The sequence below is a fragment of the Aquarana catesbeiana genome, linkage group LG04 (genome assembly GCF_042186555.1).
Source record: "Aquarana catesbeiana isolate 2022-GZ linkage group LG04, ASM4218655v1, whole genome shotgun sequence".
Taxonomy (NCBI): Eukaryota; Metazoa; Chordata; class Amphibia; order Anura; family Ranidae; genus Aquarana; species Aquarana catesbeiana.
The window spans coordinates 242,984,088-243,009,834 of record NC_133327.1 but is presented as its reverse complement, the minus strand read 5'-3'; the positions used below and the strand labels follow the sequence as shown (position 1 = coordinate 243,009,834).

The 25,747-nt window shown below is 43.1% G+C and overlaps 1 protein-coding gene across 5 annotated transcripts in view; it reads left to right on the top strand.

Moving 5' to 3' along the window:
• DLG1 (discs large MAGUK scaffold protein 1) overlaps positions 1 to 25,747 on the top strand; it is a gene marked incomplete in the record, with an annotated part of 511,316 nt that overhangs the window by 309,589 nt on the left and 175,980 nt on the right. For all 5 annotated transcript variants that reach the window (XM_073626325.1, XM_073626326.1, XM_073626329.1 and 2 more), the window contains 2 exon segments: positions 2,939 to 3,075; positions 18,761 to 18,905. In XM_073626325.1, the coding sequence (XP_073482426.1) occupies positions 2,939 to 3,075; positions 18,761 to 18,905 (282 nt within the window).

The following is a 25,747-nucleotide window of genomic DNA, read 5'->3' as shown; positions in this document are numbered from 1 at the left end:
TTTTTTTTTTTCTTATGTTCTTCTTTTCCTATAACTAGTTGTGGGCACTTGGCATACTATGTACTCAAAAAGTCAAACATATTTTGAAGTAAACAAGGCATGTGTAGTATGCCCTGTCCTCCTAACATGTAGAGTGACAGAACATGGGTTCCTTGCAACCAATAGTTTTGACGAGTGGGCTGGGCCCCCCTACAGTGGTGGAATACCAGGGCTTATTCGCAAGTGCGACCTTTGCGAACCCTGGTAGTTCCGCCACTGGTCTAATGGCTAAAGAACCTAGAGCATGTCAGTCTGGTTCATCTGCCTTGAAAACTTGTGCTTCTGCATAGAGACCCTGGGAGATTGTGTCATTTCTTTCCTGAGTCTTAGGTCAGCTGAGCTCCCCTGCAAGAAGCAGTTGGAGAGCACACTTTAGAGGCTGAATGCCTCGTTTGCAATGCTCTTGATATGTTTATCTATAAAAATCAATGGAAGAAAGAATAACTTTTCACACCCAAGCCCGCCAAGACGGGCAACAAACTACTTTCCTAGTTAAGGTGAGCACCCACTTCTGCAAGTGATTTTAAAGCTGTATGGATCTGAGATGTCTCTGTATGGATTCAAAACATTGTGTCCAAAGGCTGCAACCTGGAGTTTTGAGTTTTGCCTTCTCCATGCTTCATGTTGATTAATGTGCTTACTGCACCTGACAGGAGAAACTCTGTTTGCTGCGCTGGACCAGTTGTGCTCTCAGGGGTCATTGCACCTGTTCCAGAACCAGAAATGTTTCACCTTTTTCTATTCCAACCTGTTGGTTTCCAAGTTAAATGGCAGTGTGCGGTCTATTCTGAAGTACTTAAATAAGTTCTTACATGTTCAAAGTTCTGTATGCAATCTGTAAGGTAATTGATTTTCTTCATCTGAGAGATTTCCTACCTCCAGACCCCTGTATATCTGCTTCATTGGTGCGACTTGCACATTGTTATGGGAAAAAGTCTTAGTTTGTGGCTCTGCCTCTAGGCCTAGCCATGGTACCCAGAGTGTTTAGAAAGGATGTCCCAAATTTGGCTGTTCTGCGAGCCAGGGGATCCTTCTGGGATATCTGGCCAATCTACACCTGCAGGAGTAATGTGCAGCAGACAGTACAAGTCCTGCAAGACTTTTAGTCGAACCTGGAGACATCACACCAGCTGGAATTTATGAGCTTTGTTATGCAGATGGCACTGGCACTGGCACAAGTTTTCCTTCCCCAAGAAAATCTTCAGACCCTTCATTCCAAGGTGTAAGAGTTGAGTTCCCTGGAACACCTCCCCATTTCCCTCTGTATGAGGGTGCATCTCAGCATCCTGACCATGTGGGACAAAAGTCCTTGTATCGCCCCATGTCTCTGAAAACCAAAATCAGGTTATTCTTGGAGTGGTGACTATCAAGTCTGGTGCTTGAATCTGCGACATGCTCTCTTGTGATCTGTAAAGTACAGATGATGGACACCAGCCTGTCAGTTGGAAAGGAGTCCTAGACTTCAGTCTGTTCAGTACCCAGGTCCAGAGATCTTCAGGCCTTCGTTGTAGATGCCCTAGTCACTCTGTGGAATCAATTCATCTGGATTTCTCCCCCCCAAGCTCTGCATTTTCTGTTTTTTAGGATGAGGAGGGAAGGCAATTCTGATGGTTCTGATCTCATCTCTGAGTTAGCCCAGGAAGGAGTGGTTCTCAGACACGGACTTCAATCTGACTCTCTATGGGCCCTGCAAGACCATCCTCCTTAAGGTCCCCAGTGATTCCCACTTTTGCTGAAGGCCAGAAAGCTCTCTTATAATTTACCACCGCACAAGGAAAGATTACTTTAGTGCAAAGGGGGAAAGCTTCATCCCAGGACATACTCTGTGGCACAAGTGTTACCCTTTATTCAACCAGAACTGGACAAGACCCAAGCCCAGGAGACTAAAGTCAGATTTTTGTCTTGGCACTGCTCTTTTGGAGATCGTTGGCCACCAATTTCTTGGTCAGACTATTTGTACAAGGGCAGCTGACATTTTTCCATCAGTACGCTTGCCGCTAAATCTGTGGGACCTCAATCGAGTGTTGTCTGTTCTTCAGAGGACACTGTTTGAACCTATCCAAAGCATTTCTCTCCCTTTCCTTTCATACAAGGTTGCTTTTCTTATGGCTGTCACCTTGATTATGAGGGTGTCTGAGCTTGGGGCTCTGTCACATAAGAAATCTTTTTTTCTTGTGCTTTTACAATGGCAAGATTTTGAGGTGTTGAGACTGTTATTCCTTTTTGCCCAAGGGGGCTCAGATTTTCACTTGATTCAGGGCATAGTGTGGCCTTCCTTTTGTTGGGCTCCAAAACACCCTGGAGATTGCTTTTCAAAAGCTTGGATGTGGTTAGAGCTGTGCAAGTCTACTTACAGCCACAGCCTTGATTGGTCAAGATCCAATCTCCTTGAGATGGAGCATAAACGAATAGTCTAAGCATTAACACTTTTTTGTGTCCTCCGATGTACTCCAAGAAAGAGATTTCACAGGTAAGTCAAAAATCATGTTTATTCGTATATTAAATTGCACCTGCCCTTAGTATCCAAATGCTTTGGCCAAGTTTTGTGAACTGCCCTTGTTAAAAAGGCAAAACAAAAAACAGCCTGCATGCTCCACTTAGGTGGCCCATAAATGAATAATCAGAGTACACTGATCTGCTTTGCAGGCTATAGCCTGCAGTGCTGATCGAGCAGGGATCATTTAAAAGGGCAGTTATAGAAGTCTATCTGCAGATCTACTTCTGTACACCCTTCATACCCACACACGGATTGAAATTTGGCCAGGCCCTGCTGAACCAGGTGAGTTTCGATCAATGTATGGCCGGTTTTATTTTGTGCACTAGTGGTGTTACAGTCCTGAAAAAAAGATTCTCAAAATTCATTTTATCTGAATTCTGTGTAAAATGTTGTCTCTAATAGGTCTTGGCTTCAGCATTGCTGGTGGCGTTGGAAACCAACACATCCCTGGTGACAATAGTATTTATGTGACTAAAATAATTGAAGGAGGTGCAGCACATAAAGATGGAAAACTTCAAATAGGAGATAAACTTCTAGCGGTAAGTATGCGTAACCAGGGTTGTAATAGATAACCGTCTCGGCATAATTACACAACAAGTGTGTGCCTGAACACACAAATTAGCAATTGGTACAGACAGCATGGTTAAGCTGTGCAGAGTGTGTTAATATATTTCCCTTTTTTTTTTTTTTTTTTTTTTTAGTGGAACTGCTGCCAAGACTATTCATATATTCTTAACAGGTAGTAAATAAATCATGAACTCCTTTATGACTGCCTAACTTGTGGAGACAAAAGGGTGGGCTTTAACATCCACACACCAGCACACATGCGTTGCTGGGTGGCTGATATTTCTGTGCTGAGAGTGAGCTCACTACATATTCCCAGCACAGTGACCAAGCTGCGAAAGACAGCTTTTGGTCCCTGCTAATGATTGGTAACCGGCTCCTGATCATGTGATCACTGGGACAGCCAGTCAGTGGTCACATGATCGGCTGATCTTTCTCACCCTCTGGCTTTCAGAACTTTTTAGAGGGCCAATGAGGCAGACAAAAAAAATTATTCTTTACAATTTTTTTTTTTTACAACGCTGTTGGAGGGGCTTTGGAGAGATATATAATTGAGGATACAGATTATTCAACTCCTTTCTCTTTAGCCTCAGCTACACTGAAGATAAATAAACATGAGACAGAGTCTCCTGTTCATTCATAAACGAAAGCATCATAAACACAGTTTACTATACTTAGTTATCAACAGACACAGGAGTGACCAGTACCGATCACTCACTTTGTCCATTCAAAAAGAGGAAGGTAAATATGTAATTATCAGTCCCCTTCCTCCTCTCTCCATCCTAAAACATGCCCTGTATCCATGGCAGCTGGCAGCCCCACTGTGGTGGTGGTGGGGGGGGGACGGACTACACGTGGGGAATTAGAAGCAGGCAGAACAGGGAGGGGGAAAGATGCCTTGTCTCTCCCTACAGCAGCTTAAAGCTGGTGGAAGGGAGAGAAACCGGGTTTCAGCTGTTGCCGAGAGCTTCTTTCTGTAATTGCCCCTCCGCCCGATTCCCTCTGCTGTTCACGCCCCCCTGTGTGCCAGGGTCCCCTACAGGAGGATTGGTGGTACCCCCCTATCGGCGGCCCTGAGTAAGGCACCAACAAACTGTTATTTTAATCTAATGTGTATATTAAAGATTTGCTTTGTCTTTATACTGTATCTGTATGTACTTTTTACATGGGGTGCTTGTTATGTGATGATGCCAATATTAAACTACAATTTTTTCTTTATTCTTGGAGGTTGTGGCCTTAACTCGCAGTTTAGAATGTTTGTTTTACATCTAACCATTGTAAGACAAATGCATGTGCTTTCTTTTAATCCATTAATTTGTATTCAAATACAATACTGTTTAAAGAAATCCACACAGTAAACCCCCAGTGATGTGCACGTTTCTTGATTAGTCTCTCAGACCTTTTAAGCCTCAAATATTATGTGCTTGGCACATGTCTTGAGAGTAAAAAATGTTTCCACATGTAGAATAGTAGAGCTAAAAGAGAAGTTGTCCTCCCTGGAAGCCAGCGTATTGTTATGGTCACGTTTCTGAAAAGAAGCCTGAGTGAATCTGTGTAATGCATGAATTGCCAGATGTGCAATGATTGGAATCACTTCTATAGGTGATCCTTACTAAATAGAAGATGGCTAAAACAAGTAAGTCAATATCCTTAATTAAAAAAAGTTAGTGGAATTCCATCTTGCACCTAACTAGCCTCAAAACTGTCCACTCCCCTTACTACAACCTATGCTAACCAATCTGGTTAAAAAACATGTATAGGCGTACTATTATTCAGTCCACTCTGGTCAATTGATCTCCCCTGTGCCAGAAAAGGGCGGCTGCAGAGGAGAGCCCTTTGCAAATGAGTAAAGCCTAGAACTGTGACATCACCCATAGGTTTAAATAGCCCATCGTTTACAGCCCTCCTCTCCCTTTCATCCACACTGGCTGACGCAGGGAGCCCAATCACTTGACTGGACCAGAGCGTGACCATTGTCTCCAGTACAGAAATTGTTGGAAAAGTCAAATGTTTAGAATTGTCACAGGCTTGAAAGTTGAAGGAAAATCTCCCAGTGAAGACACCTATTCTGGTGACATACAGGTATATCTAGCTAAAAAGTGAATATCCTTTGCTTTAACAAATCTCCCCTTGCTCCCTGCTGTCTCTTTGGGGCAGGAATTGAAGAGAAATCTTCCAGATAGTGTTTATTTTTTGTTTTTTCCCATCGGTTTTCATAAGTGGAGTTTTAACTATTCTCGATTTCTGAAAACAAAAATAAATTTGCTTTACATATTTCAACTTCATTCCCTGTATAAGAAAATCAACTAAACCTAGTAATTTGTTTAAATAACTTCAGCCCCGGAAGGATTTATCCCCTTAATGACCAGGCCATTTTTTGCGATGCAGCACTGCGTCACTTTAACTGGCAATTGCGCGGGTGTGCAACGTTGTACCCAAACAAAATGAATGTGTTTCCCCCCACAAATAGAGGTTGCTTTTGGTGGTACTTGATCACTTCTGCGGTTTTTGTTTGTTTTTGTTTTTTGCGCTATAAGCAAAAAACAAATTTTTACTTACTGCTATAATACATATAAAAAAAAAAAGATATAGATATATAGATATATCTATATATCTATCTCAAATGTATTCATCAGCTTAGGGCAATATGTATTCTACATTTTTGGTTTGCGCAAAAGTTATAGCGTCTCCAAAATATGGGATAGCTTTATGGACTTTTTTTTTTTCTTTTTGCGGGACTGCGACATTGCGGCGGACAAATGTGACCCCAAGTGACACTTTTTGGGGACCAGTGACATTATTAGTGATCAGTACTAAAACAAAAAAATGCACTGATTTATGTATAAATGACACTGGCAGGGAAGGGGTTAACACTAGGATGATCAAGAGGTTAACTGTGTTCCCTGGGTGTGTTCTAACTGTGTGGGGGATGGGCTCACTGGGACAACACAGAAATCGCTGTTCCTGATCACTAAGAATAGGAGATCTCCATGTTGTTCCCTGTCAGAATGGTGATCTGCCTTGTTTACATAGGAATATCCACGTTCTGCATCTCTGGAGTGATCGCAGGTGGCCGGCGGACATTGAGTCGCCTGCAGTATCTATTGCGTGAAATGATGTACAGGTATGTAGTTTTGCGCAATAGAGCCGACCTGCCGCAGTATATGTACTGTGGCCGGTCGGCAAGTAGTTAATGCTGAAAATTCTGCATATAACCACACGTAGAATTAACATTCTATGTATGATTAAGGTGTTATGAATCTATCATATTATGACATTTTAAAAGGGGACTTTTCAGTTTTTAGTGCTGTACCACTTTGAATGACAATAGCGAGGTCATGCAACAGTGTACCCCACAAATAGAGCTTTCTTTTGGTGGTATTTGATCACCTCTGTGGTTTTGAAAAAAACACAATTTTTTACTTTTTGCTATAATAAATATCCCAATTTTATGTTAAACAATTTTTTTCCTCAGTTTAGGCCGATATGTATTCCTCTACATATTTTTGGTAAAAAAAAAACGCAATAAGCGTTTTTTTTTTGTGACTGTGACATTGCAGCGGACATATCGGACACTTGACACTATTTTGTGACCATTCACATTTATGCAGCGATCAGTGCTATAAAAATGCTTATTACTGTATAAATGTCACTAGCAGGGAAGGGGTTAACACCAAGGGGAGATCAAGGGATTACATTTGTTACCTAGGGAGTGATTCTAACTGTAGGGGGAGGGGGACTCACAAGAGGAGGAGACCGATCACTGTTCCTCTGTACTGGGAACACACCACACTGACAAGAAGTGAATCTGTGTGTTTACACACACAGATCCACGGTCCTGCTCTGTTATCAGGCAATCGCGCGTGCCCGGCGGACATCACGACCACACGCATCGGCTCCCGAGTGACGTGGCGAGCACGCCCCCTAGACGGCCAGGAAGCCAAGGACGTCCTATGACGCCCGCCCCAGTATGGGAGATCCCTCCTGTCCTCCTGTGGACATCATTTGACGATGACTGGGATGGGAAGTGGTTAAGCTTTACCAATTTTGTTTGCCATAATGGTTATTTTCCTAATAAAGTGAAATACTAACCATAAATAACACATGGTATAGCGTAGTGATTTAAACCATATGTTTAAACCTTCATGGTTGTGTGTAGTGGGTTTAAAGGGATATTGTAAAAGATAAATTAAAGTGGTTGTAAACCCTTACATATACCCAGTGAAGTGACTGGCTCAGGGGATACACCGAGATGGAACATATCTTCCTACATAAGTTGTACTTGTCTATCTGCAGCCTTCTCTTCTTTCTCTTCATGTGTTCAAAATGCCAGAATATAAAGCTTGTCTGAGATTTCAGAAAAAAGGGGCGAAGAGCTGAAATTTCACTCTGCAGAGCTCAGGGAGGAGAGCTCTGACAGCTGATTGGAGGGAAGGTACACACTCCCCTCCACACAGCACACAAGAACAGAGATGAGGCTGTCAGTCTGGTGGAGGTCCCTTCCTTGTCACCATTTTTCTCTTGCTGATGGCAGAGAAATCAAGCAGCAGACAAAAGTGACACTGCTCTTGAGACCAGTAAACACTATAGAGGGATATGCTTTGTTCATATTTCAGGTCTGAGGTTTACAACCACTTTAAGTAACATCTGAATCTAAAGGATTGACCCAGAACTGATGTCTAATTTTTGTAAGTTCTGGCTTTTCACTTGTCCTGAATTTATTATCCATTTTGCATGTTATGGTAAATGGTTGCCATGACATTGCACTTGTTGACTCTGCTTTATAATTGTGTTTCTGTATAATATTTTCCTTAACCGCTTGCCGACCGCCTTACGCAGATATACTGCGGCAAAAGGGCTCATACAGGCAGAATCACGTACCTGTACGTTCCCCTTTAAGAGACGGCCAGCGGGCGCGCCCGCGGCAAGCTTTGTGAGTCGGATCCCGCAGATAGCTGCGGGGATACCCGCGATCTCCGAACAGGGAGGAAGAACGGGGAGCTGCTAATGTAAACAAGCATCTCCCTGTTCTGCCTAGTGCCAGTGTCACTGATCTCTGCTCCGTGTCATCAGTGACGTGTCATACACAGCCATGCCCCCCACAGTTAGAAACACGCCCCTAGGACACGCTTAACCCCTACACTGCCACCTAGTGGTTAACCCCTTCACTGCCAGTGTCATTTACACAGGAATCAGTGCATTTGTATAGCACTGATTGCTGTATAAATGACAATGGTCCCAAAAATGTGTCAAATGTCCGATGTGTCCGCCATAATGTCGCAGTCACGATAAAAATCGCTGATCTCCGCCATTTAAAAATTAAAAAAAATTAATAAAAATGCCATAAAACTATCCCCTATTTTGTAAACACTATAACTTTTGCGCAAACCGATCAATAATCGCTTATTATGTAGAAAAATACGTATCAGCCTAAACTGAGGAAAAAATTTTTTTTATATATATTTTTGGGGGATATTTATTATAGCAAAAAATAAAAAATAATGCGTGTTTTTTTTTTTTTTTCCCAAAAATTTTGCTTTTTTTTTTCTTTATAGCGCAAAAAATAAAAACCGCAGGGGTGATCAAATACCACCAAAAGAAAGCTCTCTTTGTGGGGAAAAAAATTACGTCAATTTTGTTTGGAAGCCACGTCGCACGACCGCGCAATTGTCAGTTAAAGCGACGCAATGCCGAATCGCAAAAAGTGCTCTGGTCAGGAAGGGGGTAAATTCTTCCGGGGCTGAAGTATATTAGAACAGGTAATTTCCTAAAAATGAACTTCTCTATATTAGGTAAAGTTAAAGCAGAGTTCCACCCAAAAATGGAACTTGGGGGACCCCTTTTTTAGAGGGTTCCAGCTCCCACTTCCTCCTGGCACACTGCGGCGCCTGAAGCAAGTTAACCTCTCCCCCCCTCCCTCTTGACAATCATCTGGGATACGTCACAGGTCCCAGATGATTGCCCAGCCAGTCACAGCAGCTCACGCATGCGCAGTGCGTGCCTGGCTGTGAAGCCACAGCCAGGTGCCCACAGTGACAATGCCGGCGCCGCAGAAAGGAAGGGGAGATGAGTGGGGCTTCGTTCCCCCGCATCGCTGGACCCTGGGACAGGTAAGTGTCCAATTATTTAAAGTCAGCAGCTGCAGTATTTGTAGCTGCTGACTTAAAAAAAAAAAAAAAATTTAAGCGGAATTCCGCTTTAAGGTAGGAGTTGATGCCTAGATGAATCCACGCTTCCTAATATGACCCATCTTGTACCCACTGCACAGACCCTGTCAGGCTTTGAGTGCAGCTGAAAAACAATAGCAGTTGGCCAGGAAAAATCTATCACATTTCCATCAGGGAGTGCACAGCTGGGAGATAATGGGGGTGGTCTGTAGTTATGGAATGTATCTGTTGGATCAGGATAATGTTCTCTTGTGTTTTATGTCATTTAACCCTTTCGCTGCCAGGCCCTGTGTTACATTTTGTACACTCAAATGGCCACACCATTTTTGCAATTTTTCCTTTGCTTTTGTTGTTTTTCACTTATAGCTTTCAAAGTTTGTAAACCCCCCCCCCACCACCACCACCACCACCACCTTTGGTGAGATATCAGAGGTCTAAATGACCCCCATATCTCTTTTTTTGAGACAGAGAAAGGGACTGAAGATAGTCCATTTCTCTGTAGCACTTTGCATGGAATCTGTATAGAGATTCCATTCATTCATAAAATGACAGTCTGATGCATTGTAACACTCGCGGTTACAATGATCAGCTTTCTGTAGATATAGCAGCAATCGCTGCCTATATCCATTGTACGGGGAGAGGGGGGGGGGGGTTGGTACATGTTTACCAAGCCACAACTTCACCCCCACCCACACCGCTCCCCCCTGCCGCAATCCCCAGCCTGACAAATAACCAAGATCTGTGCAAGGGGAAGATGCAAGCGGCGGAAGGGAAGGCAATGAGGGGGCAGTACGGGGGCTATCTGACCAGCAGGGGGGACACATCTGGGTCCCCCCCCCCCCCCCCCCAAACAGCACCTGAAGCCGGTGGGAGCGGCAGAGGCGGGATGGGGGAGGGGTCAGATCGTGTGTGGAGAGGAGGGAGGATTGGTGCTGGGGGTGAAGGGGATAGGAAAGGAGAGTAGTGGGGGGCAGTTTTAGGTGGAAGGAAGCGGCGGAGGGTGGAGAAGCAGGGGGCAGAGAAGCAGCGGCATGGGCGGGGGAGGGTCGTCGTATTAGGGGTTAATAACTCTGATCAGCGGGTTGTAATTTGCTGTAAAGAGCTATAGAATTGTTCAGCAGAGTCTGCTCTGCCACACTTAGGGCTCAATCACAACAGCCTTCACACTAAAAAGAATTGGTTTACCTTGTGTAGTGGGGGTGTGGTATGGTGTGTTGCATTTTTACAATTCAAGGCATGGTTTCCCTTTTTTCCCTTTAAAATATTTTGTTCCCTTCTCTATGCAGTGACCTACAGTAACCTGTAGTGAGGTACAGTGCTTAAAAAAAAAAAATAAGGAAGCAATACAGCATGTCTGCATTTTAAGGTTATGCACCAAAACTCCCCTTAATGCAGTGTTGTGCTGGACACAGGGCACGATTGTTTTCTGTGGGCCTTTGCATTGAGCCTGAACTTATCTGTGCTGATCAATGCAGCTCCTTGGATGTAGTAAGAACAAGGTCTTACCTGCTGAAATATTTTCTAACTACACAGGTATTTCGTACCTCTGTTTTTCACCCATCCGTTTTCAGATAGAAAACAGACCGCTTTGGGCTTGCGGATATAAACGGATGATCATAGAGGACACACCCCTGGATGCCTCCCCTATAACTCTAATGCACTCTGTGAATCCTCCGTTTTTTGCTAGCGTCTTAGTCATGGGCCTCCTTTTCCTTCACACAGAATGCACTCCTAGTGTAACATTTTTTTTTCCTTTAAAATGTTATCTTCCGTTTTCAGGGGGGCATGGTCCATCTCCAGGGAACAATATCTTTGAAAACCCTTTGAGGTATGCCCATCAAAAAGGGCAAAGCCTGGACTTCATATACAATCCAGCATTGTGGATAGATAAGACAGGATCACCCTGTATGCTTCTGACTGTAAAAGTCCAGGATGCATTTTAATTGTATTCACTGCAGTACCAAACCTTTTTAAATTTGGGGCTAAAACTGACCCACTCAGAGTTTAGTCTCAAGTGGATGACTAGGTGGTACTTTACGTCACTGGTCACGCACTTTACCCCGCTGCCGCCTAGAGCCCTTATGTACTTCGGCCCTTCCTCCCATTCTTTCACCAAGGAGAATTTATTACAAGATGGTCTACAATCCTATTACGGCATTCTTCTGGATACGCTATATTTTGTCCCCTACTTCATTTGTACCTTACATGTAGCTATGGCAGAGACCAGGTAAAAGAGAGCCATTACCAAACCTCAGGCCAACATTCGCTCTGCTGAAGGCTTGCACAACTGTCAATCTTGGTGACAATGCGCCTCTTTCATCAGAGCAAGAGCTGACTGTAATGCCCCGTACACACGGTCGGATTGTCCGACGGAAAATGTGTGATAGGACCTTGTTGTCGGAAATTCCGACCGTGTGTAGGCTCCATCACACATTTTCCATCGGATTTTCCGACACAAAGTTTGAGAGCAGGCTATAAAATTTTCCGACAACAAAATCTGTTGTCGGAAATTCCGATCGTGTGTACACAAATCCGACGGACAAAGTGCCACGCATGCTCAGAATAAATAAAGAGATGAAAGCTATTGGCCACTGCCCCGTTTATAGTCCAGACGTACCTTTTACGTCACCGCGTTCAGAACGATCGGATTTTCCGACAACTTTGTGTGACCGTGTGTATGCAAGACAAGTTTGAGCCAACATCCGTCGGAAAAAATCCTAGGATTTTGTTGTCGGAATGTCCGAACAAAGTCCGACCGTGTGTACGGGGCATAATACTGTTCTCTGCATCTCATTCTGTTTCAGGCACACAAGTGACCTACCTTTAAAGAAAAAAAAAATCAAATATATGCTGAATTTTCTGCATCTGTGACAAATCCTCTCCTTAGTCTTGCCCGCGCCCCTTTGGGTTCAGAGACCTGTAAAACCCTCAAAGACCCTGTTAATGAACAGATAGAATGTGAAATCTAGGTTGATCAGATCACTCCAGAAAGAATTTCCACTCAACAAAAAGTTCACTAATCAGTGGGCTGTTTCCTTAGGTGATCTGCCGTCTTGGTCTTAAACATCTCTCTGTGCCTATGAAAGATGTTGCTTCTTTTAAAGAGTCTGAAGATAGAAAGTGGTTGTAAACCTCAGTCATGAAATATGAACAAAGCATGTGCTTCTATACTATGTACTTGTTTTTTCCAAAGTTCTTAATAAGATTTCTCTCTGCTGCCTCAATCCTCTGTTATCTGCATTAGTCACTTCCTCACATGTATTCCTAAACCAAAAGGTAAAAGTGATGAGAGGAGAGAACCAGTCTGTGATTGACCGCCATAGCCGTGCATGTTCTCCGTGAAATGTGAGTAGAGAAGTGTGACTTCCAGTCAGGGCTCAGAGCGCCCCTCACTGAGATCTGCACTGTGAGACTTCCAATCCCTGCCTTCTGGTGCTAGAGCTGAGGAAAAAAAAAAATCTTTTAACCGCTTCAGCCCCAGAAGATTTTACCCCCTTCCTGACCAGAGCACTTTTTGCGATTCGGCACTGCGTCGCTTTAACTGACAATATTGTTCTACATATTTTTTGTAAAAAAAAAACTGCAATAAGCGTATATTGATTGATTTGCACAAAAGTTATAGCGTTTACAAAATAGGGGATAGTTTAATGGCATTTTTATTAATTTTAGTAATGGCCATCTGCGTTTTTTTTTTTTTCTTTTTTATTGGACCTGCGACATGGCCACGTCGGACAATTTCAATTTTTACACATTTTTGGGACCATTGGCATTTACACACACAGATCCCGGTTCTCCGTGTGCCCTAAGCGATCGCAGGAGCCTGGCGGTGATCACGACCGCTAGGCACTCTCATTGACTCCGTGGGCGAGCAGGGGGTGAGTGTGCCCCTAGTGGCAACAGGGCGAATCGACGTTGCCAGTACAACTGCGGCGGCTGGTCGGCAAGTGGTTAATCTGTGTTTGAACAGTCTACAGAAGAAATGGCTACAGATAAACAGGTACAACTTATGTAGGAGAATTTTGTTTCATTTCCTTGTATCGCCTGATGATATTCTCTCGGTATATCTAAGGGTTTTCAACCTCCTTGAAGCTGCCCTTAAAGTCCCTGCAACCAGCTCCCACTGCAGTTGATCAAACTGCAACTAACTGGACTAGAGCAATGAACAACCAACATGACTCTAGTTTCCACAGAGCAATTGTAGCAGTCACTGTCTGCTCAAATTTTTTGTGTCATGAGACTAATTTCCACAATTTCCATTCCATGTGTAGAATCTTGTGGCTAAAAGTCTGGACAGCTGAAGCCACCTACAAAAGATGCCCGACGCGTATGCCTTTTCAAAGACGACGTCTGTTTGGGGAGCCCCCCCCCTCCACCTTCAGAGGAGCCATTACCTCCTCTGCAAAGCATAGAGCACCTAATCACTCTACCCAGGAATGAAAAACTTCTAAACTGAAGTTCAGCCCTTCCTTTTTGGTAAAGATTTGGGCCACAAAGCTCAGCAAATCTTTCCCAAAACCCTCTTTCTAAAGGGACACTCTTACTCCTTGGAGTTGGGGGAGGGGGTTTCTGTTACAGTTGTGCCTCTCTCTGGGTGACAGACGTCCCAGACCTGTGAGTTTAACTGGTGGTTTCAAGGGGGTACAAAATTTAATTCAAAACCCTCTACCCTCACTGCTTTCTCTTTCAAATCCACCATATTCAAGGACAGTAAGATTTTCAAAATGCCTGAACCATCTCTTTTCCCAGGGTGATAGTTATGCCAGTACCCCCCCCCCCCAATCAGGTTCTAAGGATTTTATTTAAACCTGTTCACAGTACCAAATCCCAGCAGGGGTATCCATCCTATTCTGGACTTTGTGATTGTAAAGGTTCCAATAAAAAAAAAAATAACATGTCATATTATGTGCTCTGCACACACAGCTGCCCTGATCCTCCTCCAGATCCCCTGCTTCTGGCTCTTTAACCCACACACACACACACACACACACACACACACTTAGCAAGTCACTTGCTATAGGAGCACTTGTGTGAGCTCACTTCCTAAAAGGCTCCCCACAGAGCATGACTCGGCTCCATTCCCTCCTCACCGGCTGTCTGTTTCCCAAAGACAACCTCTGGATATGACGCTGAGCACATGCACTCAACTTCTTTGGTTGACCATGACAGGGGCGATTCTAAGTAGAACCTGTCCTGTTGAACCGCTGTATGGTCTTGGCCACCATGCTGCAGCTCCATTTCAGGGTCTTGGCAATCTTCTTATAGCCTAGGCCATCTTTATGTAGAGCAACAATTCTTTTTTTCAGATCCTCAGAGTTCTTTGCCATGAGGTGCCATGTTGAACTTCCATTGACCAGTATGAGAGAGTGAGAGTGATAACACCAAATTGAACACACCTGCTCCCCATTCACACCTGAGACTTTGTAACACTAACGAGTCACATGATATTGGGGAGGCAAAATGGCTAATCGTGTCCAATTTGGAAATTTTCACTTAGGGGTGTACTCACCTTTGTTGCCAGCGGTTTAGACATTAATGGCTGTGTTGAGTTATTTTGAGGGGGCAGCAAATTTACACTGGTATACAAGTTGTACACTCACTACTTTACATTGTAGCAAAGTGTCATTTCTTCAGAGTTGTCACATAAAAAGATATAATAAAATAGTTACAAAAATGTGAGGGGTGTACTCACTTTTGTGAGATACTATATTGTATGTGTGTATGTATACACATACACACACACACACACACACACACACACACACACCCCTGAACGGGGACCAGGTAGCGCCAGAGGATTCTTGCTCCTGGCTACAGATGTAGTTTGTAGTCGAATCTGGAGGCTAGACTGTGTACATCCAGAGTCCCCTATATCCCTCCCCTCCCCTCCAGTGTGAATTCTGTCTCATCTGCTGAGTAAGATAGAGCGGAAAATCAGTTACTTTAATTACACTGAACTTGCCTAGAAGACCCTGGTATGCAGATACACTACCAATTCTAGCAGATGACCTCTCCGAACAGGCATGATCCTGCTTATGATTCTCTGGCTTTAATGCATGGCTGTTCAGGCTCAGCTTTTAAAGGATAGAGGGACTCTGGTATTCATACCTTGCTGAAAGCAAGAAAAGGCGCTTCCAGGAAGATCTATTATTGTACCTTAAAAATCCATTTTTTGCTTAATGTGGAAACAGGCACTTCAACCCCACAGATTACTCTGTGCCTTCTTGCAATCATGTCTTGACCAGAATTTGGCCTTAAGCACTCTGAAAAGGACAGGTTTCAGCTACTGTCCATTCTTTTTCAAAGATCTCTGACTTTGCTGTCCATTGAAAGCACTTTTCCTTGGGTGTATCTCACATTAAGCCTCCATTGCAGCTCTGTCTGCTTCATTGGGACCTCAATTTGGTTTTCTCTGCCCTGCAGAAACCACCCTTAGATCCCATCAAGGATATTCCATTAGATGACCTCCCCACAAAGTTTTTTTGGTTGCTGTCACACCTGTCAGACATGCCCGAGTTGGTGGCTCTTTCTTGTAAGAAGCTGTTCCTTATAACTTCACATAAAGAAGGTTGTTTTATACCTTTCATAAAGACTTCGTCCTACCATCCTTGTGCTGCTCCAAAGCACTCAAAGAAGTCTCTATCCATTGTAGTCAGAGCCACTAGAGTTTACCTCAAAGCTACAGCTTTGAGCAGATAGATTCCCTATTTGTCCTGTCTTCAGGACCTCACAAAGGACTCCCTGTATTCAAGTCCACCATCACACGATGGATTAAGAAATCTGATCGCTGGAACTGATTCCCTCAAGTGACAATCCCACCTCCTCTTTTATTCTCCCATTCCACCATATCCGTGTCCAATCTTCTACAGATACAGCTTTCAGCCTCAAGATTCCAATAGTGCCACTCTGAAGTTGGGTTTGTTGACCCTTGGTCCTGTTGGCACAGTTCTGTCTACCTACTGCTATCATTTATTGGTTGGGGACGTCCCAGGGTCTTTGAATACTTTACCTGTGTCATTTCCTGCATGATTAGAGGATCTTCACCCTCCACTCCCACGCCTAGCTAAATGATGTGCGGGAAGTGGCGAACCACCTTTTTAAAAAAATAAAATAAAATAAAGCCCCATTCCTGCAGAAGAGGGGTTGAGAGGGATTGTGTAGTGGGGGGTGGAGATCTGCTTTTAAGATAAAAGGAATTTTGACTTGCCTGTAAATTCCATAGCTTGCAGTACAGGACAGAGTATACTCTCCTTTCCATTCCTTGGTTACTCTGCATTGCTTGCTACAGAACTGAGGATTTAGGCCACTTTCACACTGAGGCGCTACAGCGCTAAAAATAGCGCCTGTAAAGAGCCTCTCCTGTCTCTCCAGTGTGAAAGCCCGAGTGCTTTCACACTGGAGTGGTGCGCTTGCAGGACCGTAAAAAAAGTCCTGCAAGCAGTATCTTTGCAGCGCTGTAGGAGCGGTGTATACACCGCTCCTACAGCGCCCCTCCCATTAAATCAGTAGGGCAACGCCGGCAAAATGTTTTAACCCTTATTTGGCCATCAGCGGGGTTAAAACTGCCCCTCTAGCGGCCAAATAGCGCTGCTAAAATGACAGTAAAGCGGCGCTAAAAATAGCGCCGCTTTACCGCCGACACCCACCCCAGTGTGAAAATAGCCTTAGAGTTATAGGGGAGGTGCCGGGGGGGGGGGGGGGGCGGCATGTCCTCGAAAGATTTGCCATTCAGGTGTCCAATCGCCTGGATGTATGAGCCTATAACCCTGGGTCTATGAATACTTTGCCTGTGTCTTGTACCTATACCTGTGTCAAGATATGGAATTTACAGGTAAGGCAAAATTCCTTTGATAAGTTTCTTCAACGGCTAAAGAAGCTGCAAAGACGCATGTGAACTTAAGTACAAACTAAGTTCAACTGAACTAACTGAATGTTCAAACTGATGTAACCTGAATCTTTCTTTGTCAGATTTTTTTTTTTAAGCAAAAATTGTGACTGAACTAATGAGGCCTGTGTAAAAAGACCCTAACATTTTTAAGATTTTAGTAATTTTTAAACTAACGTGCTATCTAAAATGAATGTAAAGTGCCTCTTAGGCTAATGGCTGCTGCCCAGTGATACCCCCACAGCTGTGATATTGTAGTGCTGCGGGGGTTATTGAGGGGGTTGCACCTATCAACGGCACTTATCAAAAGTGAGTGAAAGGTCCACCACTTCCATTCAAAGAGAGCTTTTCGTTATGGAAACTGATACAGTAGTATGGCTATGAATGGGAGGCAGAAAAGGTGGTCCTAGTTAGCACTTTTGAGGGAGTGCCTGTGACATGCGCAGCCTCTCGTATTTACCGCTGCTGTACCAGATGATTGGAGCTGCTGGGGTAGAGGAATGAAAATTTCAAGAAAAACAGCAGCCACCAACACAAGGGACACTTTTTTTAATTCAACACAAGTACCATCCCATGCCGATTCTTAAGAAAAATAAATATATTTTTTCACTAAACCTTAACCTTATGCCCCGTACACACAATCGGAACGTCTGCCAGCAAAAGTCCGATGTGAGCTTCTGGTTAGAAATTCCATCTGTGTGTATGCTCCATCGGACTTTTGCTGGCAGAATTTCCACCAGAAAAAGATTGAGAGCAGGTTCTCTATTTTTCTGACGGAAAAAGTTCCTATCGGAAATTCCGATCGTCTGTAGCAATTCCGACACGCAAAATTCCTATGCATGCTCGGAAGCATTGAACTTCATTTTCTCGGCTCGTCGTAGTGTTGTACGTCACCGCGTTCTTGATGGTCGAAAGTTCAGAGAACTTTTGTGTGATCGTGTGTATGCAAGTCGAGCTTGAGCGGAATTCCGTCTGAAAAACCATCCAAGATTTTTCCAACGCAAATTCCGCTCGTGTGTACGTGGCATAAAGCTTTAAGTTGTAAAGATTTCTAAAAGGCTCGAAGATCAATACAAGTAGTTAATTGTTTCTCGTGTTTAATTCAGTTACAAGACATGTTTTTATTTCCAAGCTTCATGACTATCTGCTTTAAAATAATGTCACCGGGAAGTTCGTTCTGTTTTGGTGGCAGTTTCTTAAATAACACAACCTGCACAAAGCAATTTTGCCCTAACAGTTCAAGGTCGGGTGAAAGAAACAGCAGAATTTCACTTGGATCCTTCATGCTCAGTGAGCAGTAATTTTCCTTTTTCTCTTGAGTAATGTGCACTTCCATTTAGCCTTTCCAAACTCAGTGTTGTGCTAAAGTGAACAAGCTTGGTGGATTTGCAGACTTATCCCCCAGTAATACCCCATTGTTGACAAAATATGGTAATGCGAGTAGACTATAAAAAACATTTCGTTTTACTGCATATGTCATTATATATCAGTAAACAAACCTGCAAGACTCTAAAGCTTATACAACTTGCTTCATTCAAAAAAATCTATAGCTTGCCTAAAGTCTATATTTTAAGTTTACTATCCTTAAAAATACTATTCTTTTTTCCTCAGGTAAATTCTGTGTGTTTGGAGGATGTTTCTCATGAAGAAGCTGTGACAGCTTTGAAAAACACATCAGACTTTGTGTATCTTAAAGTGGCAAAACCTACTACCATGTTCATGAATGACAGTTATGCGCCACCAGATATCACCAACTGTGAGTTTTTGTTACTACTTTTTTTTTTAATAACACGTTGAAGTAACTTACTGCCTATTAAAAGAACACCTACAGTATCTCACACAAGTGAGTACACCCCTCACATTTTTGTAAATATTTTATTATATCTTTTCATGTGACAACACTGAAGAAACAACGATTTGCTACAATGTAAAGTAGTGAGTGTACAGCTTGTATAACAGTGTAAATTTGCTGTCCGCTCAAAATTACTCAGCACACAGCCATTAATGTCTAAACAGCTGGCAACAAAAGTAAGTACACCCCTAAGTGAAAATGCCCAAATTGGGCCCAAAATGTCTATTTTGTGTGACCACCATTATTTTCCCAGCACTGTCTGAACCCTCTTGGGCATGGAGTTCACCAGAGCTTCACAATCCTCTTCCACTCCTCCATAATGACATCACGGAGCTGGTGGATGTTGGAGACCTTACGCTTCTCCACCTACCATTTGAGGATGCCCCACAGGTGCTCAATAGGGTTTGGGTCTGGAGACATGCTTGGCCAGTCCATCACCTTTACCCTCGGCTTCTTTAGCAAGGCAGTGGTCGTCTTGTAGGGGGATTTGGGGTCGTTATCATGTTGAAATATTGCCCTGCTGCCCAGTCTCCAGAGGGAGGGGATCATGCTCTGCTTCAGTATGTCACAGTACATGTTGGCATTCATGGCTCCTTTAATGAACCGTAGTTCCCCAGTGCCAGCAGCACTGATGCAGCCCCAGACGATGACACTCCCACCGCCATGCTTGACTGTAGGCAAAACACACTTGTCTTTGTACTCCTCACCTGGTTGCTGCCACACACGCTTGACACCATCTGAACCAAATCAGTTTATCTTGGTCTCAGACCACAGTACATGGTTCCAGTAATCCATGTCCTTAGTCTGCTTGTCTTCAGTAAACTATTTGCGGGCTTTCTTGTGCATCATCTTTAGAAGAGGCTTCCTTCTGGGACGACAGCCATGCACACCAATTTGATGCAGTGTGCGGTGTATGGTCTAAGCACTGACAGGCTGACCCCCACCGTTTCATCCTCTGCAGCAATGCTGGCAGCACTCCTACGCCTTTTTCACCAAGACAACCTCTGGATATGACGCTGAGCATGTTTGAGTGGAACCTGTCCTGTTAAACTGCTGTATTGTATTGGCCACTATGCTGCAGCTCAGTTTCAGGGTATTGGCAATCCTCTTATAGCCTTTGCCATCTTTATGTAGAGCAACAATTCTTTTTTATTTTTTTTAAATCCTCATGAGGTGCCATGTTGAACTTCCAGTGACCAGTATGAGAGAGTGAGGGCTATAACACCATATTTAACACACCTGCTCCCCATTCACACCTGAGACCTTGTAACACTAACGAATCACGTGACACCGGGGAGGGAAAATGACTAATTGCGCCCAGTTTGGACATTTTCACTTAGGAGTGTACTCACTTTTGTTGCCAGCGGTTTATACATTAATGGCTGTGTTGAGTTATTTTGAAGGGACAGCAAATTTACACTTATAAAAGCTGTACACTCACTACTTTACATTGTAGCAAAGTGTCATGTCTTCAGTGTTGTCACATGAAAAGATATACTAAAATATTTACAGAAATGTGAGGGGTGTACTCACTTTTGTGAGATACTGTACACTTATTATTCACATTTTTTCCTTTCCTGCTTGTAATATTATGATTGATATAGTACTAACATATTTTCTTAAGCTGTGAATATACATATAGAAATTCGGTACAGTACGACTGGCTTCTGTCGAACAGTCTTGATGGAAATCCAGCGTTCAATCAGCGCATGCAGCAAAAAGTTGCTGGTTGAGCAAAAAGACGAAAAACTCTGTGTATACCCTTCTTTAGTTATGCAATATGGGACACAGGATCATGAGTCTTGATTAAGGATGCGCTCGGGCATGTTCGCACACCCCTCGTGCAGAGTCCGCCAGGAAGCCGGCACGGCGCTGCGGTAATCACAGGTAGTGAGACATTTCCCGATCTCTGCAGCTGCACATCGGGAAAATGTCTCACTGCCTGTGATTAGCGCAGCGCCGTGCCGACTTTCTGGCGGGCTCTGCAAGTTTAGTGTGCGAACACGCCTGAGCTCATTCTTAGTCTTGATCAAGCGTTATAGCAGTTTCCTGAAGATGCTTGGGCACTGCCAAAAAAAGGGCTGCAGGGACACCCCTCTACATAATCCCTCTATTTACCGAGAGAAGTTTACCTTATTGTTATGAAGGTTTGCTCTTTCTCTGGTAATTTTTTGTCTCATCAAGATTCCTAACTAAATCATAGCCTCTGCAGCTCCTACTGCAGCTTCTGGATCAGTTGACTCCTCAGCTGTGACTTGGATGGCACAGAGTTCTTTGAGCCCTGGCTCTAAAGACCCCCTGCGAGGTATACCCATCATGGAGGGTGAAGCCAGAAAAGGGTATATCCGCCTTTTAATCCTACCCACAGAGTTAACCGCGGTGGGTACCAGGCAGCCCATTAAACATTCTGCCATATTATCTCCTGAAAAGTCTGCTTTTAGGATATGTGGGTGCTGGTGACACTTGCTGCACCTGGACCCGAGGGAATGGTCTCCACTTCAAGAAGTGTTTCAGGTGTCTCAGAAGTGTTTCTCTTTAATCTGTTTTGTAGGATCGAGGTGGAGGGCCTTGTTTTTTGCAATTCAACAAACTTTCGTTCTAGAAAGTAATCCAGCAGACCTTTTTTGTCCTTCCTCCAACCTGGTCTGGATCCTCATCTAACAGTATTTAAAGGACAAATCTTGTCCTTGACCGTGCTAATTCAGAGACCTTTGGCTTCTCACTGTCGTGTTAAAGCATATTTCCACATTTCATATCCAATTTGAAAAAGCCTCACTATGTTTGTGCCCCTATTAAATCAGCATACCTGAAATAATAAAGAAAAGAACATTTTTATGTTTCCTAAAAACAGATGTTCCTAGGGAAAAGGCAGATTGCAGGCATTTCCATACAATCTTAGTGGCTCTGTCCCCACATAGACTGGGGACCTACTGAGCTATCCCTCAATAACATACAATGCAGGACATCGACTTCTAAATTTTTAAACCTTTTTGTTAGGACAGTGTTCAAATCTAATTTACAACTGATAATGAAGATCTGCCAGCACAGTACAAACAGGGTTTATTATGTTAGTCATTACTCTAAAGCTCCCTCCTAAACATTACAAAGCAAGGAATGCTTGGTAGGATTATTAAGCACGTAAAAAGCACCTAAAATTTGTAACCAACACCTAAAACTGTAGCCAGCATTATTTTTTTTTTAAATCAAAACTAAGCCCATTTATTTTAATGGGTTTCTCAAAACCCTACGTTCAGGGCATGCTGTGATTGAGAACTGTCAGTTGCATATGCTCGCAGTTACAACTTGCAAGCCATTAAATGGCTGGTGTCATAGCTGATCGTATGTACAGCATCCTGGCAACTGCAGATCAGAGGCTAAGATGGTTGCTTCCGTGGCTGTAAAAATAAAAGGATTTAATACACAGCTACATAGTTGAGCTGATTGAAAAAAGACACAAGTCTATCCAGTTCAACTCAAAAAAGAAAAAAATACACACACATATACACTATGCTATACCCACACTTTAGCTTGTATGTTAAAGGGAGCATGTAACAAAATAGGCGTTACCCCAATTTGTTTGCCAGATTGGTAATAAACGGTGCTCAATATGTTGTGCATGAACCCCCCCTTTCACGCGTCTTCTTGGGAACTTAATGTGGTTCTCTTGTCATTTTAGATGCAGCTTTTTGAACTTATTAGAGCTATTACATTGTCTGACCTTACTAGCAAAGTGTTTCATGTTGTGATCACCTCTGCATTGAGGGTCTGTAAGTTAGTAAACTTTGCTCAAGGATAAAGTTGTCTTAAGGCCTAAAACATCCATCTTACCTAAAGGGGTCTACTCTTCAGGATATTGTCCTTATGTTCTGCTCCAAAGAATGCCAAGGAAATTTCTTTCCGCTGTGTTGACCTCACCATGTACATTCCAATCTGACTGTACAATCAATTTTAGATTTGACAAAACTCTACTATGAGGACCTACCCAGTAAGGCTTCCATGCACTTCAAAGTTATTGGTAGATCTGAAGGAGATTGTACAATCAAATTAGTCCTGTAACAAAGCCTGGGCATTCAAGCAGAGTATAGAAAGATGCAAAAGCAGGAAAAACGAAAGATATAAGCAAATCTCCACTATTCTGTAATGTATTCTCCCAACCATTGCTATTGGCCACTTAAGTGTAATTTGCACTAAAAATGCAAGGTCCGCGTCACTTATGCACCAAGGGCCACCACTGCCATGCTAAAACATTCTGTTAATAAAAGAAAATAACCTGCTTTTAAAGACTTAATATACTTGCCTTGCCTTCGCTTCCACCCACAACTCCTAGCAAGGATGATGTTCCTATCTTTTGGGGATTACTGGATTACTAAGTAGCCCAAATCTTGCTTGAAGAAACTCTTGTACGGTGTCTTAATTTCATCTTGCGAGATGTGGCATAATCGGCATTCCTGGGATTTTTGCTGGATGACAGTGTTGTCCCCCTCTGCAGTACAGATGCTGGTAAGGCAAGTAAATTTACCTTACAGGGTTTCTTTTTTTTTTATATATAATAGTGCAGTAGTTAGGGGATGGGGGAGGGTGCACTAACTACATGAACTTTGCTTGAAATGTCAAGGTATACTTTAAAGTATTTCTGCACTTACAGTGCTGATACGTTGGCTTCTCCTGTTATTGCAGCTTAGAGAAAAAATGAAATGGGTGTCTGTACCTTATTTGAAAAACAATAGTTCGTTCCTTTCAGTGAGGCCTGCAGGTCCCATCTTCTGTGCGCATTCTCTTGTGTTGTGGAAGGTGCTGCTCTCAGGAACTACTAGAGGGAGCACTGGACAAGACGATATAGACACTCTATTATGAATGGGAAATCCCCCTCTTGCCTTACCCAGAAGATCACTCTAGTGTAGCGGTTGTTAACGTTTATTTTTTAATGTAAGGCCTCAGGTGTAGTTTTGGCATCATCAAAGGGCCACACATTTAGTGACTGTATCGCTACAGAAAGTTGTCAGACTGCAGACAGGCGATGGCCATGAACTTACCTGCTTGCTGCAAGAGGTGGTTAGACTGAACAGGCTATAGTAGTTGGAGATTTGGTGAGTGATTTAGGAGACAGACTTTGAACACGTTACATGAGACTACTAGAAATCGCAACTGCTCTAAAGCAAGTGAGAAACGCAGACAACTGTCTGCAGGGCAAAACAGAGTGCCAAAGGGCCAAATGTGGCCCCCAGGCCTTGATTTGGACACCAGCGCTCTAGTGGTTCCCTTTTGCAGCTACTTGCTCAGCACAGCGGGTTGCACACAATTTTTTTTTGTTTTATACAGACAACAAGGACAGTGACAGCTTAAGGATCTATACTGGAAGTGCAGTTATTCATTCTTTATTTGATGGCCTCTCTGACCGTTATTTAGGTTGGTAGAGTTGGGAAAAAGTGAAGAAATGCATATAATTTGAGCTGTCTATCTCCTGAATGTACTTGATTGTTTTCATATATGGTTTTCGCTTAAAGGAGGCTTGCCACGAGAGAAACATATGAGCTGGCATTGAAGAGCTCCGGAAGTAGTAGATTGCCTGTTTTGCTAACCCTTTTGTCTTTTAATACTTTAAATCACTGACCCAGAAGAAGTATGCCAATAGACTTCTGTCCTTGTTTGCTTTTTTCCTTTGTCTTTCCTGTTTTACATCTGGTTGTAATTATTCACGTCAGTAAATCCTCATAACCAGTCAGTTATATCTGAATGGTCTCGTTTATCCAGGTCGTGGTATAACTACTAGTATTTGGTCATATTCAGCTGGACTTGTATGAAAATTTAACATCTTCCCTTACTTCAGAAAGTCAGCTAGCATTTTTCAGAAAATGAGAAGAGCAGATGTAGACCTTGGTTTTCTTACGATAGGTTTACCTTAAAGGATCACCTGCTTTTACATGTTTCGTCTATGCTCTGTTTTTGTTGCCCGGGGTATGTTTTTAAGATTTTTAAGCATTTAAAAATGATGTGCTTGTCCTCTGCACATAGACAATTAACTTAAAGCGCAAATCTGGAGAGAAAAATGATCTACTCCTTTCAGTGGGTCCTTCCTCACCACTGTAAGGCTTCATGTACATGGGACGACGATCAACCTCTCCTGAAGGATTTAACTTAACAGCTAGAAACCGGCGTCTAAAAACAGCTGTTTAGCCATGTTTACATGCCGCGTTTAGCCGCTTTTGCGTCTAGAAGTGTTTGAAAAAAACATTTTTCTTTTTTTTTCAAAATAGCCAAAAATGAAAAACACCTGTAAACGAAACGCGAGTTACCAGGTTTAGCCACTTGAAATGCCTCTAAACACAGCTTAAGGCTTATCTGCTCATTTTGCATAGGGGATTAAGAATAAGGTACAGTATTATACAAACAAGCAAAGAGGTGCACACTCTAAGTAGAATTGAAAGCTTTAATGTTCAAAAACAGATTTTTAAAATGGCTTACCTGTAAAATCCTTTTCTTGGAGTACATCACGGGACACAGAGGACCATAATAATGACTATGTGGGTTATACGCTTACCTTTAGGTGATTGGACACTGGCAACCAATAGTAAGACGGTTCCTCCCATATAACCCCTCCTATACCGGAGAGACCTCAGTTTTGTAGCAAGCAATGACGATCCCAGAAAGAGGGGAGGGACCTCTGTGTCCCGTGATGTATTCCAAGAAAAGGATTTTACAGGTAAGCCGTTTTAAAAATCTGTTTTTCTTTATCGTACATCACGGGA